The sequence below is a fragment of the Arvicanthis niloticus genome, chromosome 18 (assembly GCF_011762505.2).
Source record: "Arvicanthis niloticus isolate mArvNil1 chromosome 18, mArvNil1.pat.X, whole genome shotgun sequence".
Lineage (NCBI taxonomy): Eukaryota > Metazoa > Chordata > Mammalia > Rodentia > Muridae > Arvicanthis > Arvicanthis niloticus.
The window spans coordinates 8,507,669-8,524,473 of NC_047675.1; the positions used below are offsets into that span (position 1 = coordinate 8,507,669).

Sequence of the window (16,805 nt, forward strand, 5' to 3'; positions counted from 1 at the left end):
TTGTGGACCACTCTGTCAGTGTTGGAACCCGCACTGCCAAAAGCCTTGGGGGCTAAACTGTTAGAACCCACACTGCCCCAAGCTGCTCCAGTCCGAGGGTTAGGGACACAAAGAATGAAGACCAGAGTGTGATTCAATCCCGTTTATTCTTCAGTCTCTCTTCTTCTCTCCAAGTCCCTAATTCCAGGTCTCTAGTTCCTAGCACCTAATCCTAGTTCCAATTGCTAGTCTCTTTCCCAGTTCCAAGTTCTTTCTCCAAGTGCCAAGACTCAAGTGCCTCCTACCTAATAATAATTTCTTCTGAGTTCTCTAGTCCAAGTGTCTTCTTCCTCAATGCCTAATTCCTACTCCAAGTTGTACTGAACTCTTCTGTCTGCCTCTTGCCTTTTATATGTCTCACTTCTAAGTCAGGCCCTTAAGTCACACCCTTAGGTCTGATCTCTAAGTCACACCCTTAAGTCTCGGCTCTAAATCACAGCTTTAAGCCTCACACACCCAAGGGAAGATCCTGGGTATCTAAAGCAAGATGTTATCAGAGTGTGCTCAGCTGTTGTAGGCTGATGTAATCAAGTCTCTTGTCAGGGTATATGGCTCAAGACGGCTGCAAGGATGATAGCTGCCTTCTGTCGGCTCCCCACACATACACACATCACACACACACACACAAGCCACACATACACACAAACCACACACACCACACACACATACCACACACATAACACATACACACATACCACACACATATACCACACACTCACACATACACACACACCACACACTCACACATACACACCACACACACACCACTCACTCACACATACACACCACACACACAAACAACACATACACACAAACCACACACACCACACATACCACATATACACACATCACACACACAAACCACACACACAAACCACACACACACACCACACACTCACACATACACACCACACACACACAAACCACACATACACACAAACCACACACACCAAACACACATACCACACACTCATACACACACCACACACTTACACATACACACACACAAACCACACACTCACACATACACACTATACACAGACCACTCACTCACACATACACACCACACACACACAAACCACACATACACACAAACCACACACACCAAACACACATACCACACACTCATACACACACCACACACTTACACATACACACGCACAAACCACACACACATACCACACATAACACATACACACACCACATACTTACACATACACACCACACACACAAACCACATACACAAATCACACACACATAACACATACACACCACACACACACACCACACACACACCACACACTCACACATACACACCACACACACACAAACCACACACACCACACACACATACCACACACTCATATACACACCACACACACATACACACAAACCACACACACACACCACACACATAACACATACACACACCACATACACATACACAACACACACACAAACCACACACACAAACCACACACTCACATGCCACACACTCACACATACATACCACATACATACACCACACACTCACACATACATACCACACACACAAACCACACACTCACACACACACTCCACACACTCACACATACACACCACATACACATACCACACACACAAACCACACACATCACACACACAAGCCACACACCACATACATATGCACATATACATTACACACAATGCACAAATACACAACATATACATACACCATAGACACACAAATACACACACAACATACACAATGCACACACATACATACATACATACAAGACAGACACATACATACCACATATACCACACACACAAATGAAAATTTAAGACTAAATAAACAAAAACCCTGATAAAAATAGCTGACATGTATTGAGTAATTTGTGACCAACAATTTGTAGTATTCTTCCCCTAAGTCTTTATATGATGTTCACTAGAAAACAAAGAAACTTTCCTCTCTACAAAAAAATAGAACAATACATATTCCCAGTCATTATTCCTTTCATCACTTCTGCTCACGTCTTCTTTATCCCTCACAATTACAGGAGGAAACCAGCTAAGAAATCAACCTTTCCATCTAAACTGGGCTTGGATTTCACTGCACTAGGTTTCCACATTGCCTCCCAAATGACCCCCAATTCCAGCTGTCTCTCCCTAAATTTTCTCCTTCACTCTTCTACCTCCTTCCCAGGGAGATCCATACACCCCCAAGAGCCCTCCTCTTTACCTAGTTTCTCTGGGTCCGTGGATCGTAGTGTGATTATCATGTGCTTAACAGCTAATGTACACTTATAAATGTATGCACACCATATTGGCCTTTCTGGGTCTGGGTTGCCTCACACAGGATGATCTTTTCTAGCTCCATTTATTTACCTGCAAATTTCATAATGTCTTTGTTTTTAATAGCTGAATATTATTCCATTGTATAAATGTTCCACATTTTTTTTTATCTATTCTTCAGTTGAGGGATACCCAGGTTGTTTCCAGTTTTCTGACTACTATAAATAAAGCTGCAATGAACTTCTTTTAAAATTGCCTTTAAAGTGTAGAAAAATATATTTTCATATACTAATACATTAGTTCTAGCTATTCTTCTGAAGTATTGTTTCTATTTAATTGCTGTTTTAAATTTCATTACTTAATTATGTATAATTGTTTTATCAGCGCTGAGGTTGTAACTTGCTTAAGGACATGAGCAGTGTCAAGTTTTCTATGCATTACAAACACCGCCAGCAAAACACAGCTCTTTGGAGTAAACACACAGGCAGGGCTGACAGAGAGGATCCAATTGTCATCCTTAATAATTAATAATAATTGTTCTAAGAACCCACTACATTTTCACAGCACTGTTAGCTACCAGAACCTTCTGAAGTCATTTTGCCTTTATACTTATAATCTCTTGAGAAGTCAAACAAGGTTGTCTTCATTTTTTTTCCTACATGGGCAGCTTCAAGACAAGATCTCACAGTGTAGCCCTGGCTATCCTAGAGCTCACAGGCTTGTCTTGAACACACAGAGATCCTTTTGCTTCTGCCTCCGAGTGCTGGAATCAAAGGCATGCCCCTTTTTTGTGGTTGTAGTTTATTTTACATTTTACATTTTACAAATGACCAGTAGGAGCCTCCCAGACAGGTTCAGAACTCAGCCAGTGAAGGGGGGGGGGGCAGGAAGGAAACATGATGTGTGGGGCGAGGGGTGAAAGCGGCTAATCAAGGAAAGGAGCTATTCAGGAGGCTTTAGGAACAGGCTTGTCTTAGGTCAGCTGAAGCCCCAGCCCATACCTCAGATCCTTTCATCACTGTGTGGTTGGGATGGCTGCCAAGACATTCAGCTGAAATACGCCTCCTTTCTCTTTTAGTACTTGCTTCTGCAATTCATCACCCAAGGCCTCCTTATGAGTTTGAATTAATATGTCAGGAAGAATTTCCATACTCCAGTTTTAAAGGTGTGTGTGTGTGTGTGTGTGTGTGTGTGTGTGTGTGTGTGTGTAAGCACTTGTCTGTGTGAGACAGATGCTCAGGAGGCCCTCCCTTGTACCTAAACCAACACCCTTACAGCGCTTGCCCGCTCAGGCCGGGTCTAGCAGCAGACCACACGGTCTACAAAAAGAAAGACACAAAACTGCCTAGTCCAGCTCACTGTTCCAGCTCTGGCTTTTCAATGAGTCTTAACTGCTATGTCTGACACTGGCTATTTTCTATATTATCGAGTAGGTGTTTTATTATTGTTGATGAGTTTCTTTCATAAGTTACTAATTCCTGCTTCCTAGAAGAACTCCAATCAGTCACCGCCTCTCCATTTTCATTATTGAGGATCTGACTGTCTGGAAAGTTATTAAAAATTATCTCACAGTGGAAAGTCACTAAACAGGTTTGGAGTGAGGCTCAGCTGGAAGGGTGGCTGCTTAGCATGTGGGAAGCTCTGGCTCTGATCCACAGCACTAAATAAAACCATGCCTATAATCCCAGAACTTGGGAGATGGAAGCAAGAGGGTCAGAAGTTCAAACTCATCCTCAGCTCCATAGTGAGATGGAGGATGGTCCGGACTATGTGAGACACTGTCGCAAAAACAGAGATGGCAGAGATTCAAATTGTCGTAATATTCTCCATTCTATGTAGATCGTCTTTTTGCAGTGTGGTTGGAAACTCAAGGCCTGGCACATACTTAGCCGTTGCTCCAGCATTGAGCTGCACCCTCCCCTCCCTCGCTCCTTCCCTTCCTGCTTTCTTCCTGACTCAGTTCACTTCTGCTCACTCTTGTAGCTGGGAAAAGTGTTCACAAATATCTTCTCCAGACACTAAATAGAAGCAACAACTATGTTATCTGTGTTTGTCAACAATAGAAAACAAAATATTCCTTCAGCCCCTAAGAGTTATGTTGAGTTTTCTGGCTTCATTCATTGGATCCAAAGGAGACACTGACAAAGAAAATAAGGATTTTAAAGGAAAGGCTTCTGCACTGGTCCAGTTCGATCCCGGCCAGTCTACAACCACATGGAAGGTGGAACTTATGCCTGAGACCTCAGAAACTTTCCAAATCGTTCTCTCTGAACCTGACATGGCTGCACTGGAGTTTCCAGAGATGGCAACAGTCAAAATTGTAGATCCTGAAGATGGTGTGCCACACATAATTTAATAAGGGGGAAAGACAAGGGGATCTTCTAAACTCAATTCTGCTTTTTACTTAATAACGAATACTTCCTACCCTTCTCAAAAATGATTCAGTTAATCATGTTGCAAACATAGGAGCCAATGGCTGCACACTTCTGCATAGGTGAGATAAAATACCAGGGAGCTGGTATTTTAATCCTGCTGAAATGCCTTCTCCGGTCTTTTCTAGAATCAACAGTTTACATTCCAGAGGCAGAATATAAACTGGCAGAGGCTGTTGGGGAGTTTCTGGTTCCTGTAAGACGATCTGGAGACACAAGCCAGGAGCTCAGTGTCATCTGCTCTACTCGTCCAGGTCTGAGACTCGTGGGGGTTCGGGGGAGTGCACATGGCAACAGGACTATTAGAATGGGTTGCAGTGATTCTGGGTGTGGGAGAGACTGAGGGCAGGGCATCAGACACCAGGCTCAGCCACCAGGCATGAGTTGCAGTTTCCCTCCTTGGCTGACTCTGCTCAGGTGCCCTGAGTGCCTCCAGCTAGCTGGTCTCCATCTAACAGAGATAAATGTACTCAATATTGGAACAAGAATGCCTGCTCTTAGTGTTTCGTTAGGTTTTGTGAAAGTCCAGTGAGACACTCATATGAAACAGTTGCTATGAACTGATGGGAAATATAAGCTAGGCACAAGACCTTTACTGGTCTGTGTCTTCAAAGCAACACTGTGAAACAGCCTACGTCACTCTGTCATTCTCCTACCTTTCAATCTTACAACTGTACGTATCCTCCGACCTTGAGGTCTGGAGTTCGCACGCCTCTAGATATGGCGCCATTCTTTGTGGCTTCTCTAAATGTACAGGGGAAAAATTAATTCTCCTGCATCTTACCCTTTAGGTTCATTGAACACCACCCACATGGGAATAAGAAAAAAGTTTTGTTTAGTTCTGGATAGAGCAAGAAAGTCTGCCTCATCCATTTGGCAGAGATTCAAAGGCAGGGAGAACAGTAAAACTGAGCAGTGAGAGGAAGAGGAAGGTGTCAGTGTGGCCTAACTCAAGATGCTGGCGTGAGGAAGCTGAAGTTGAGATAAGGGCTGTCCTGTGGTTGGCTGAGATAAGGGCAGTCCTATGTGCTTGATTGGCTGAAATAAAGGCTGTCCTATGTGATTGGCTGAGAGAGATAAGGACCATCCTATGTGATTGGCTGGGATAAGGGCTGTTCTTTGTAATTGATTGGCTGAGATAAGAGGTGTTTATGTAATTGGCTGCGATAAGGGCCTACGTGATTGGATAGAAGAGCATGTTTGGGTTTCTCTGGCTGTTCTTAAATGAGAAAAGATTTAAAAGTATGGAAGTTGAGAGTTCTGGGCCTAGTCCTCACCATTTGTCCTGATTACTGCAGATCTGAGACTTTGCTTCCTGACTGAGCTCTCTGGGCTCCCAGTGTTCTGGGAGTTGAGGGTAGGAATAGGTATTTATTTATGTATGGGGCAGAGATTTCATGAAGTGTGTGTGTGTGTGTGTGTGTGTGTGTGTGTGTGTGTGTGTGAGAGAGAGAGAGAGAGAGAGAGAGAGAGAGAGAGAGAGAGAGAGAGAATGCTCCCATAGACATATGGAGGCCAGAAAATGATATCATATGCCAGCTGGTGTCTGCTTCTCCCCCTCACCATTGCACACCAGGCTGGACTGGTAGAAAAAAAGCTTAGCCGGGTATGAGTGGATTCAGGTAGGATCTTGGTCTGTGGTGAGAAAGGGGACATTTATGCCCCTGGAGAAGTGGCCAGGGTCTCTAGGGCAAGGTTTGTGTGGCTGTGTACCACTGGTCAGGACAGGGGTGTTGGAAGAGGCCTCATCTGAATATTCAGGGGCTGCAGGAGGTGTAGAGTTATAGGTCCCACATCTGCTCAGCAACAGGGCTCGGCCACTTGTGAAGCCTGGACGCACGAAGTTGACTGCACTTATCCCATGCCGTTGTTGGGCAGGTACTGCTCCCGGGATGGGAAAGCGCAATCTGAGGCCTGTGGAGGCTAGGTCCATCTGGTTCTCAGGCTCTTGGACACCCAGGTACCGCTAGAAGTCAAGGAAGAGCTGAAAAGGAAATGGGGGTCCACGGGCTGGATCTAGCCCTGGGCAGAAGTGGGAGCTAGAACTAGTCCCATGGTGATTGTCCTTGGCTTGACAGCTGCAGGCTTGAGCTTGGCTTGGTGGCGGTCATGGCTGGGAGTGCAGAGAGGCCTCTACAGGAGACTGTACAGCGATTCTGTATATAGGTGAAGCCCTCCCCACGGAGGATACCGATGAAAAGAGACTGTCCATGGTTTTAAGGCATTTATTGTCATGGCAGAAAGTGGATGTGTAGAACCATACCCCACTTCTCAGGGTGGGCCTGAGATTAAATACCTTTTGCAGGAAGGAATGCCTAGGAAGGAAAGATCATTGGCTGAGCCTTCCAGCCCTTCAAGGTACCTCATCAAAATGGAGATCTTACTTGAGCCTACGTGACCACAGGTCATGTTCTCTACATGTAGAGGGGCTTGGGGCATTGCCCTTATGTGACTGATGGCCACAAATCTATGGGGGGGTGGGGGTGCAGCTAGTGACACGGGCCTGGTGCCCAAGAACAGGCAATGCTCCTACTGTCCCTTCAGGGTCTCTGGGGCTTTTAGCCTTAGCTCAACCAGGAGCCACAATACCTTTCACGGTCCCACAGGGAAAGGGAATCTTGTAAGGTCAAGCAAGGAGGGAATCGTGATAACTGTCAGAGTGATAAATTTGTACTAGGGTTGATGGTAGGGTGGCCAACTTTATGGCACCAGGTTGGGAGTGGGGTAGGAGCCAACTCCTGCCATTCTCATCTGAGCTATCCAGGGATGAAGCTCTCCTCCACCCATCCTCTGTTTCCTTGGGCCATTATGGTCCCAGAATCAAATATCCTGCTCTATCATGTGATACCTCATTCATTTACTGAAGGGAGCTAGGCCAGCAAGCCCCAGTAATGCCCCTGCCTCTGGCCTCCACGGTGCTGAGATTACAGACATACACGGTTACACTGAAGTGTTTGTATTCGAGTTCTGGGATTTGAACTTGGGTCCTCATGCTTACACGGCAATCACTCTTAACCATCTCTCTAGCCCTGTATTATGGTTTTATGTGTAATTAGCCACTGTCAAGTCATACAGCCTGTCTTCAAATCTGGCCCCTGTTGATGGTATACTAACAGTGGGCATTTAGTTGTTCTTTCCTACTCTGTTCAAAACAAAATAAAAACCCCTCATACTTTGTTTTTGATGTTTTGTAATGCTGTGGCATGGTGCGGCAAGAGAAGGCCCATGCTGAGGCATCCCCACCTGAGGTAACTGCCATAGGATGTGTCTAGTATAAAATAAAGTTTATTTCGAAGCATGGAAAGTGGGATTGGAGAAGGGAGTTGAGGCAGAGAAAGAGAATGGACAGAGGTCCGGGGGTCAGAAAGAGAGGGGAGAGAGAAAAAAAGGGAAGAGTTGGGCTGGGAACACTAGGAGAGAGGGGGAGGGAGGGGAGAGGACACAGAGAGAGAAAGGCCAGAAAAAGTAAGGCCAGAGAGAGAGAAAGAGGGGCCAAACAGCCATTTTATAGCAGCCAAGCTGTTGCTAGGTAACTGTGGGGCGGAGCCTAGAAGAAATGCTAAACAGCTTTAATATCAAACCTCTACATTGTTTTCTGAAAGTAGTGATGAGGAGACCTCTCACCAGAAAACAAGAGCTCGTTATCTCCTCACTACTGTGACAGAATGTCTGCCAAGAACAACGTGAGGGATAGGGTTTGTTTTGGCTCATAGTCCCAGGGCACAGCCCTTCTCAGGAAGGCACAGAGACAGGAGCATGAGACAGCCCACTGCATCTGCCGTCTGAAAGCAGAGAAGAAGCAAATTGGTACTCGCTTCATTTTCTCCTTTTTATGGAGTCATAAGACTGTAGCCCAGAGAATGGCACCACCCACAGAATGACTCCACCCACAGAATGGCTCCACCCACAGAATGACTCCACCCACAGAATGGCTCCACCCACATGTACAGTGGGTCTTTCCACTTCACTAAACTTACTATTCTAATCTGTCACAGAATGTGCCAAAACTTGTTCCATGATGATTCTAAATCCAGTCAAATTGACAATCAAAATCACACATCAGAGGCAGACAGTGTGAGGCAAATGGAAACCTTTGATGGGATGGCCTTGGGAGTCTTCCCAAACCATAACATTTGGGAACCCAGAGCCACAGTCAGTATTTGTAGTCTGTTAATAAGATATGTGTCTACCGTCCTTCCAACCGTTCAGCTGTTCCTAAAATCCATGTTAGTTTTATTCACTGTTAATTGTTAAATCTTTATTTTAAACTTTTGAAAAAACTTTAAAAGCGATGGCAGCTCGGACCAGTCAGAGGGCCTTGGCAAGGGTGGCAACGGGGTGCCGTCCGAAGTCCACCACGGTGACTGAAGCCCCGGCGCGGGGGTCTACGCGCAACGTCAGATACTTAGCTCCCTGTGGTATACTGATGAACAAAACCCTTCCACCACGTGCCTCAGTTTTGCCAAAAGAGCTCTGTGCAAGAACCTTCTTCAGAATCACTGCTCCATTAGTAAATAAACGAAAGGTGTATTCAGAGAGAAGAATTATAGGGTACTCAATGCAAGAAATGTATGATGTCGTATCAGGAATGGAGGATTATAAGCATTTCGTTCCTTGGTGTAAACAATCAGATATAATATCAAGGAGATCCGGATATTGTAAAACCCGATTAGAAATTGGGTTTCCACCTGTTTTGGAACGATACAGATCAATAGTAACCTTGGTAAAACCGCATTTGGTAAAGGCATCTTGTACTGATGGGAAACTTTTCAATCATTTGGAGACTATTTGGTGTTTTAGCCCAGGTCTTCCTGGCTATCCAAGAACTTGTACCTTGGATTTTTCAATTTCTTTTGAATTCCGCTCCCTTCTGCACTCTCAGCTCGCTACATTGTTCTTCAATGAAGTTGTGAAACAAATGGTAGCGGCCTTTGAAAGAAGAGCATGTAAACTCTATGGTCCAGAGACAAACATACCTCAGGAATTAATGCTTCATGAAATTCACCACACCTAGAAGGAAAATAAGAGCTGCCTCCACTAACTCTTGACTAGTTTTTCACTTAGGAAGTCCTTTCGCCATCTGTTGAGAAGTCAGGAAGCATTTGTTAAACCTGCCTTGATTCTAAGCCTGCTCCATTGAAAATTTGCACATTGAATATGGATCCACTTGTACATAGAATCATTTCTTCAATCAAGTGCAACTCTAAGTAACATGTACATTTCCAGGCTCCTTCTGCCTTTGTAATAACGGATGTCGTCACTGTTGCTACGATACCACATTCCTCATTTGAGCACACAGATGAACAAGTCTTTTAATTCTCACCTTACATGAAAGGTTAGCTGAGATACAATGTGTGTTATATTTACCATATCATGTTTAAGTTATTAGGTTCAGAGTATTTGTAACTTATTGTTATTGGGCATGCCATACATACGGCTTAGGGTATTTTTGAGTAATCATATATGTAACATTAAAACTTTGATTTAAAGTACTGCTAATGAAGTCTTAGCACTTTGGGTATTTTAAATTGTTCTTACGGGTAGCAGTAGATAATTCAGTGTTGTTGGGAAGTTGCTTCACAGATGTACTGAGTGGGGTTTGGGGGAGGGGTTGTTTTTCTTTTTTGTTTTATTTGGTGAGCGGTCCAGAGCTCTGAGCTACTTTTCTAGACATTTGAAACTTCCTACCAGGTGCTTTGCACTTTCGCGTGCTGATTGTGTGTCAGAATTTTGTCTGCTACTATAGGCAACAGATAAGTAAGTAGTTAATATGTCTCCAGCACCACACAGGCCATTTTCTATTTATTGTGCATATTCACTTTCAATAATATTCTAAACTGATTTTAAAAAAAAAAAAAAAAAAAAAACAAATCAGTGTAAGGGCTGAAGTCATGACTTAATAAAGTTAAATTATTTATTTTTGTATTGTGAAAAAAGAAAGAAAAAGAAAAAGTTTAAAAGCCCACTTTCAAGTTCCATCCTCTGAGATGTTGAAATAGCTGTGGGAAGGACTGAGGACAAGGGCCACAGTGGCCTTCCGTGTGAGACATGACAGTTCTCACAGTTCCACAAGAGTCAGGTGCTCTCATGCACACACCGTGTGCCTACGCGCTAGGGAGAAGATCTGAGTCCATTACCTGTTTCCTTGTTTTAACCACAAGCAGGAAAATAAATGCTGTGTAGAGTCCAGGATCACATGCCAGCATTCTGTACTATGTGACAACTGGGAATGGAGTCTTCTGAGAACACCTTTCAGATGTGGAGACATAACAGGAAGTCACGTTCTATAGAAGAGTCAGCTCCAGGGAGGTAACTCCGTCTCACCGCCTCTGCCCACTGATTCACAAAGCTCTTCTCTCAGCTTCCCAGCTCATTTCCAGAGGCAGAGCGATGGGTGGACCCCAAGTAGACCCGTCCAGTTTAGCAGATCCATGAGCTCTGCCAAACTGCTGCTCTGTTACAACCTCATTGCACTGCATTCTGGGAGGCCCTCTGATTGTGAACAGAGAATTCCGTGTGTGTCTGTGTGTGTGTGTGTGCCGTATATATATATACACACTATATATGTGTACATATAAATTCCATATATGTGTGTATATTATATAAATATGTAAATATATATGGAATTTATTGGAATGACTTACAGGCTGCAGTTCAACTAATCCAACAATGGCTAGCTGTGAATGGAAAGTTCAAGAATCTAGTAATTACTCAGTCCTACAAGGCTGGGGGTCTCAGGTGGTCTTTCATATATGCTGGGATCACCCATGCCAGTGAAGGAATAGATGTGCTAGCAAGGCAAAGGCAAGCAGGTTAAGAAGAACCAAAATCTTCCTTCCTCTGTGTCCTTACATAAGCTTTCAGCAGAAGATGTGGCCCAGATTAAAGGTGTGTCATTGCACCTCAAGATCTGGATTAAAGGCCTGTGTCTTCCCCCTCCCCCAACCCCCAAAGATCCCAATCAAAGACATATCTTCCTGTCTCAAGATCCAGATCATAGGTGTGCCCTCTATTTCTGGATTGTAGTTCATTCCAGATACAGTCAAGTTGACAACCAACGATAGTCATCATACCAGAAGAAGTATGGTTTGAAGGTGCACGTTAAAAAGTACATTTGTTACACCACCAGGCACTGAATATTCCTCTGTGTAAGGATCACGTGATCTTTCCTAGACAGGCTGGGCTCTCTGGAACTGAGTGCATGCCCCTGTAATTAGCTAGCAGAAAAAGAAAGACTTCCGTGGGCAGTGGTGGCTCATGCCCTTAATCCCAGCACACAAGAGGCACAGGCAGGTGGATCTCTGTGAGTCTGAGGCCAACCTGGTCTACAGGGCTATTTTGAGGATGACAAAGGCTACAAAGAGAAACTCTTGAAAAACAAGACAAACAGATTTTAAAAAGAAAAGGAGAAGGAAGAGGAGGAAGAAGAGGAGGGAGAAGAGGACAACTTCCTCATGGAATGCTTCTGCCCACCTAATTTTCTTTTCACCCTTCAACACCCAAAAAGGAGAAAATCCAGGTCTAGCAAGGAGGCTCAGAGGGCAAAATCTCTTGCCACTCAAGCCTGACCACCCGAGTTTGAACCCCAGAACCCAGAAGGAGTGAACTAACTCCAAAAGTTATCCTCTGACCTCCACATATGCTATGACCACACACAGAACATATTGTACATACACACACACACACACACACACACACACACACACACACACATACACGATAATAGCAAAGGTTTTGTTTTTTAATTTTAAGAGTAAAATTAAGTTAAACTTAGAGTTAATAAAAAAAAATCTACATGCATCTGGTTGTATCTGGTGTTTGCAAGATAGAACCTTTTCTTTGTATAGGTGTATACGCATATATTTATGTTCCATGCATTCGAATGTGTAGGTGTGTGCCATGCGTGTGCATGCAGAAGCCAGAGCCAGACATCAGGTGTTGCCCTTTACCATGTGCTGCCTGGTCTCTTACTGAACCTGAAGCTCACATTTCAGCAAGGCTGTTTGGCCAGTGAGCTCTTAGGATCCACCAATCTCTGTCCTCCAAGTCCTGGGGTTACAGGTTTGCACAGCTATGCTTGCCATTTTGCCCGGCCACTGAGGGCTCACTCTCAAATCCTTTTGCTTGCAAAGCAAGTGCTGCTGCCCACTGAACCATCTCCCCAGTCCCTTGAGAGGCCACAGGATTGTCCATCTCTGAATAGTCAGCCAAACACAAAAACATGAAAAGCTTTGAAATGTGTCTCAAGTGCCTTGTCCTTACGTTTGATTTTGAACAGCTCAAGATAAATGGTATGTGTGCTATCAAATCCTCTGTCCTCAGGGTCAGAGGAGAATTTATTGTTTGTAGGATATTATTAGAATACAGGAGCATCCACCAGCTCCTGCTGTGAGTCTTCAAAATACCACCACACATTAACAAACAGCCCCTGGGAGATGCAACCAGCCCAACTAACGTTTATTGGTCTTCAGTGAAATGTTTTGATTTTAATGATACTCTGTATAAAAACTTGCTAATTAGATATTTCTTCTTCCCACATTGTTCACAAAGTAGATCTCAGCCATCTTTTCTTACTTACTGGCCACTTTCTTATTAGGAAACTAGACTTTTTGCAAGAAACAGTCAATGAAAAGCAAACCATAAACCCAGAGGAGCAGGAGTAATGTTGAGTCATCCTGTGGTGTCAATCAGCCTGAAACTGAGTGTGTCGTAAGTTATTAATGATGGCTCTATCCAGTTGAACAATACCCTTAAACTTTCTTTAAAAAGTATTTTAATCAAATCAGGAATTCTATAAAGTCATTAATTCATCTAAACATCATTAATTCATGAAAGTTCATCTTCATGTTTATCTGTAGGAAATTTGCCCAATGGGGTGGCCTATCATCCAGGAAGTAATCACACCAGGCTATAGGCAGTGAGACCTTCCCAGTGTCCACTCACACCACATCAAATCAATGAGGAATATGAAAATGACAAACATAAGAAAGCACACCAGTAGCAAGAAATAATCCTGCAAAGAAGTCTCACCAGAGTGCACTCATTGCAGCCAAGCAAACTGGTGGGCTGTCTCCGAGCTCACTTGCCCACTACAGCAATTCCTGCATGGCATCTGCCACCTGGTCCCACTCCTCTTATTGGCTGTTTTTTCTTCTGTGCCTTGATAAAAGGTGGGTAGATTATGCTGAGAGAGTTGGAAACATCCAGGTGAAAGACTTGCCCCTCTCTTCACACCTTCCTGTACTGTCAATGTATTTGTTTGCAGGTTTGTTTTCAGAGTATAGATGTGAAGCTCTGTATCTCAGAGGATTTTTCTTCCACCTCAAGCAGATCCTTCAGAAGTGTCCATTGGGGTGGACTAAGTCCTGTTTATAAGCTCTAGGTGGGTAGCTGTTTTCTCCCAGCATCTTAACACTTCTCTTCCACTGTTATTTTTAAATCTCCCTTTGTTTTGAAACCCACCTTGGTAGTGATGACTTCTTACAGCTAAGATCTTCTCTCATATATTTGATCTAAGGCTGTGAAAGTTCTGGAAACTTCACTTAAAGAGGATTTACTCCCAGCACTTGGGAGGCAGAGGCAGGCGGATTTCTGAGTTCAAGGCCAGCCTGGTCTACAGAGTGAGTTCCAGGACAGCTAGGACTACACAGAGAAACCCTGTCTCGAAAAAACAAAAAGAAAAGAAGAAAAAAAAAAAAAAAAAAAGAAGAAGATTTACTTCACTCAATCCATGGACCAGGACCAATCCAAGGCCCCTCTGCTGCTCCCAGGTGTCATCCCGCAGGTTCCATGTTTGCTCTTAGAAGGTGTCCCAGACCGGAGGCCAGGCTCCCCCTGCAGTGCTGCTGATGCAATGGCCACTGGAAGATACCAGTTTCTAAGTCGAAAACCCTAGGTGTCTATTTTTGAACTTTGAAGGATTTGGTGGCGGCGGTGGCGGTGGCGGTGTAGATGTAGCAGGGTGTTCTGTTTATGTTTCTGTCATTGTTTGGGGCTCTGGATGGTTTTCCTTGCTTTCTCTACAGCACAGAAAAGCCAGGATAGTTGCTCTTGCTTTGGCTGTAGTGTGGAGCATCTCTGGGTGTCTCACTGGCCAAGCACTGGGAGCAGAAGTTGCAAGAAATCCCTGAGACTGAAGCCCCAAATCTGCCCTTCCCCCACTCGCTTCCCTACCTCTCTCCAACCACAGGCTTTCCTCTCTAGCTTAAGTTGCTTCTCATAAAGCTAAACTTTTTATTTGTATAAATGTCAATATTCTGTGTTCTTGACTATCCCACATACCTAGCCAAAGAGTCTCCTAAATTAAACTAGAATCACTGATAAGCTACATCTCATCCCTTCCTTTTCTTAGACTCTCATTGTGCTACTCAGGATGGCCTTACAATTTTTATTTTATCCTATTTTGTTGTGGTGTGTGTGTGTGTGTGTGTGTGTGTGTGTGTGTGTGTGTGTGATGGCACATGAGTAGAGATCAGAGAACACCTTGTGGGAGTTGCTCCTCTTCTTCTACTATACGGGTCCCTGATTGAGCTCTTGCCACCAAGCAGGGTAATAAGCACTTTTTATCCATTGGCTTTAAATTACTGATCCTCGTCCTGCACCCAAGTGTCACCCATACAGGTGTGTACACCATGTCTGTCTTTGCTGTTGACTTTCATTGTTGTCTTCTGGCAATACTGGGAATTGAACCTGGGGCCATGTATACAGTAGGCAAACACTCTGCCATTGAGCTACAGCCTCAGCCTTTGTGTTGTTGTCTATTAATGTTGTCCAAAAGTGAAGCCGGGCAGTGGTGGCACATGTCTTTAATCCCATCACTTGGGAGATGGGCATGTGGATCTCTGTGTGTTTCAGGCCATTCTAGTCTACAGAGCAAGTTCCAGAACAACCAGGGCTATGTATGATGACAGCACTCAAACCCTCAGGAACATCTGCTAAATTGTCATTTAAGGTGTTTAATGAAAAAGGCGTCCCCTGACAGACAACATACCAGCTTTTGGTAGCAGTAGCTGAGACTGTCTCCAAAGAAGGCGGGCCCCAACAGACTCCCAGATCCAGGGCTCTGAATCGGCCCACCCCAACGGTGGAATGCATCCAAGGGCCAGTTCTGTTGATCCAAAGCTGCAGGATCTCCATGACACAGGACAACAGGAGAACCGGAAGGAGTCCTGATGAGGATCCAGTATTGGTGGTGTCACAGAAGCCAGAGGTCTCAAAGCAGACCAGTGACTCATTGCAATGAACATTTGCAAGTTAAAATGTGTGGACCAAGGGATACACTGTGGGACACATTATGACACACTGCAGCTTCCACCATGAGATATTTCCTATGCTTTGGGGGTTTTGTTGTTGTTGTTGTTGGTGGTGGTGGTGGTGGTGGTGGTGGTGGTGGTGGTGTGTGTGTGTGTGTGTGTGTTTTATTTTCCAGGAGAGGTTACAAGGTCAAAGGGCAGATATGAAGGGGCAGGGAGAGGAGTGGGATGGGGTGCATGGTGTGAGACTCACAAAGAATCAAAAAGCTAAAAAACAAGAAGCCAGCAGTGGTGATACATGGAGGCGGATCTCTGAGTTCAAGGCCAGCTGGTCTACAGAGATAGTTCCAGGACAGCCAGGGCTACACAGAGAAATTCTGTCTCAAAAAAAAACAAAAAACAAAAAACAAAACAAAAACAAAAAAAGGAAGAAGAAAAAAAAAGAAGCAGAGAGAGTGAGAAATAAACACATTATTATTATTATTATTATTATTATTATTATTATTATTATTAATGATAATAGACTTTAATCTCCCTGCTTCTGCTCTCTGGAGTTGGTCTTGCTTGACTGTTTTTATAAACAAAAAACCAGAGAGGACCATGCTGGGATTGTACAGTCTTCCCAGAGTCTGTCCAGGCAGAGCGGGAGGTTACCACAGGTGCTGCTGAGCCAGCACTAGCTGGTTTGATCCAAAGGCGCCACCTGGAGGCTAGGACACTTACAGTAGAGACGCCCAGCTGTGGGAGTGACAGGCTGCTGAAGATGCCACAACATTTTTATAACAAATTGATTTTTCATCCATCCAAG

General features: G+C 44.2%; 1 protein-coding gene and 1 pseudogene across 1 annotated transcript in view; both read left to right on the top strand.

Moving 5' to 3' along the window:
• Positions 1-16,805, top strand: part of Frem3 (FRAS1 related extracellular matrix 3) — a 64,076-nt gene that overhangs the window by 40,069 nt on the left and 7,202 nt on the right. Inside the window, 3 exon segments of the mRNA XM_076916082.1 lie at positions 2,079-2,133; positions 4,405-4,649; positions 4,874-4,999. Coding sequence (XP_076772197.1) covers positions 2,079-2,133; positions 4,405-4,649; positions 4,874-4,999 — 426 coding nt within the window.
• Positions 9,037-10,331, top strand: LOC117723140 (coenzyme Q-binding protein COQ10 homolog B, mitochondrial pseudogene; annotated as a pseudogene).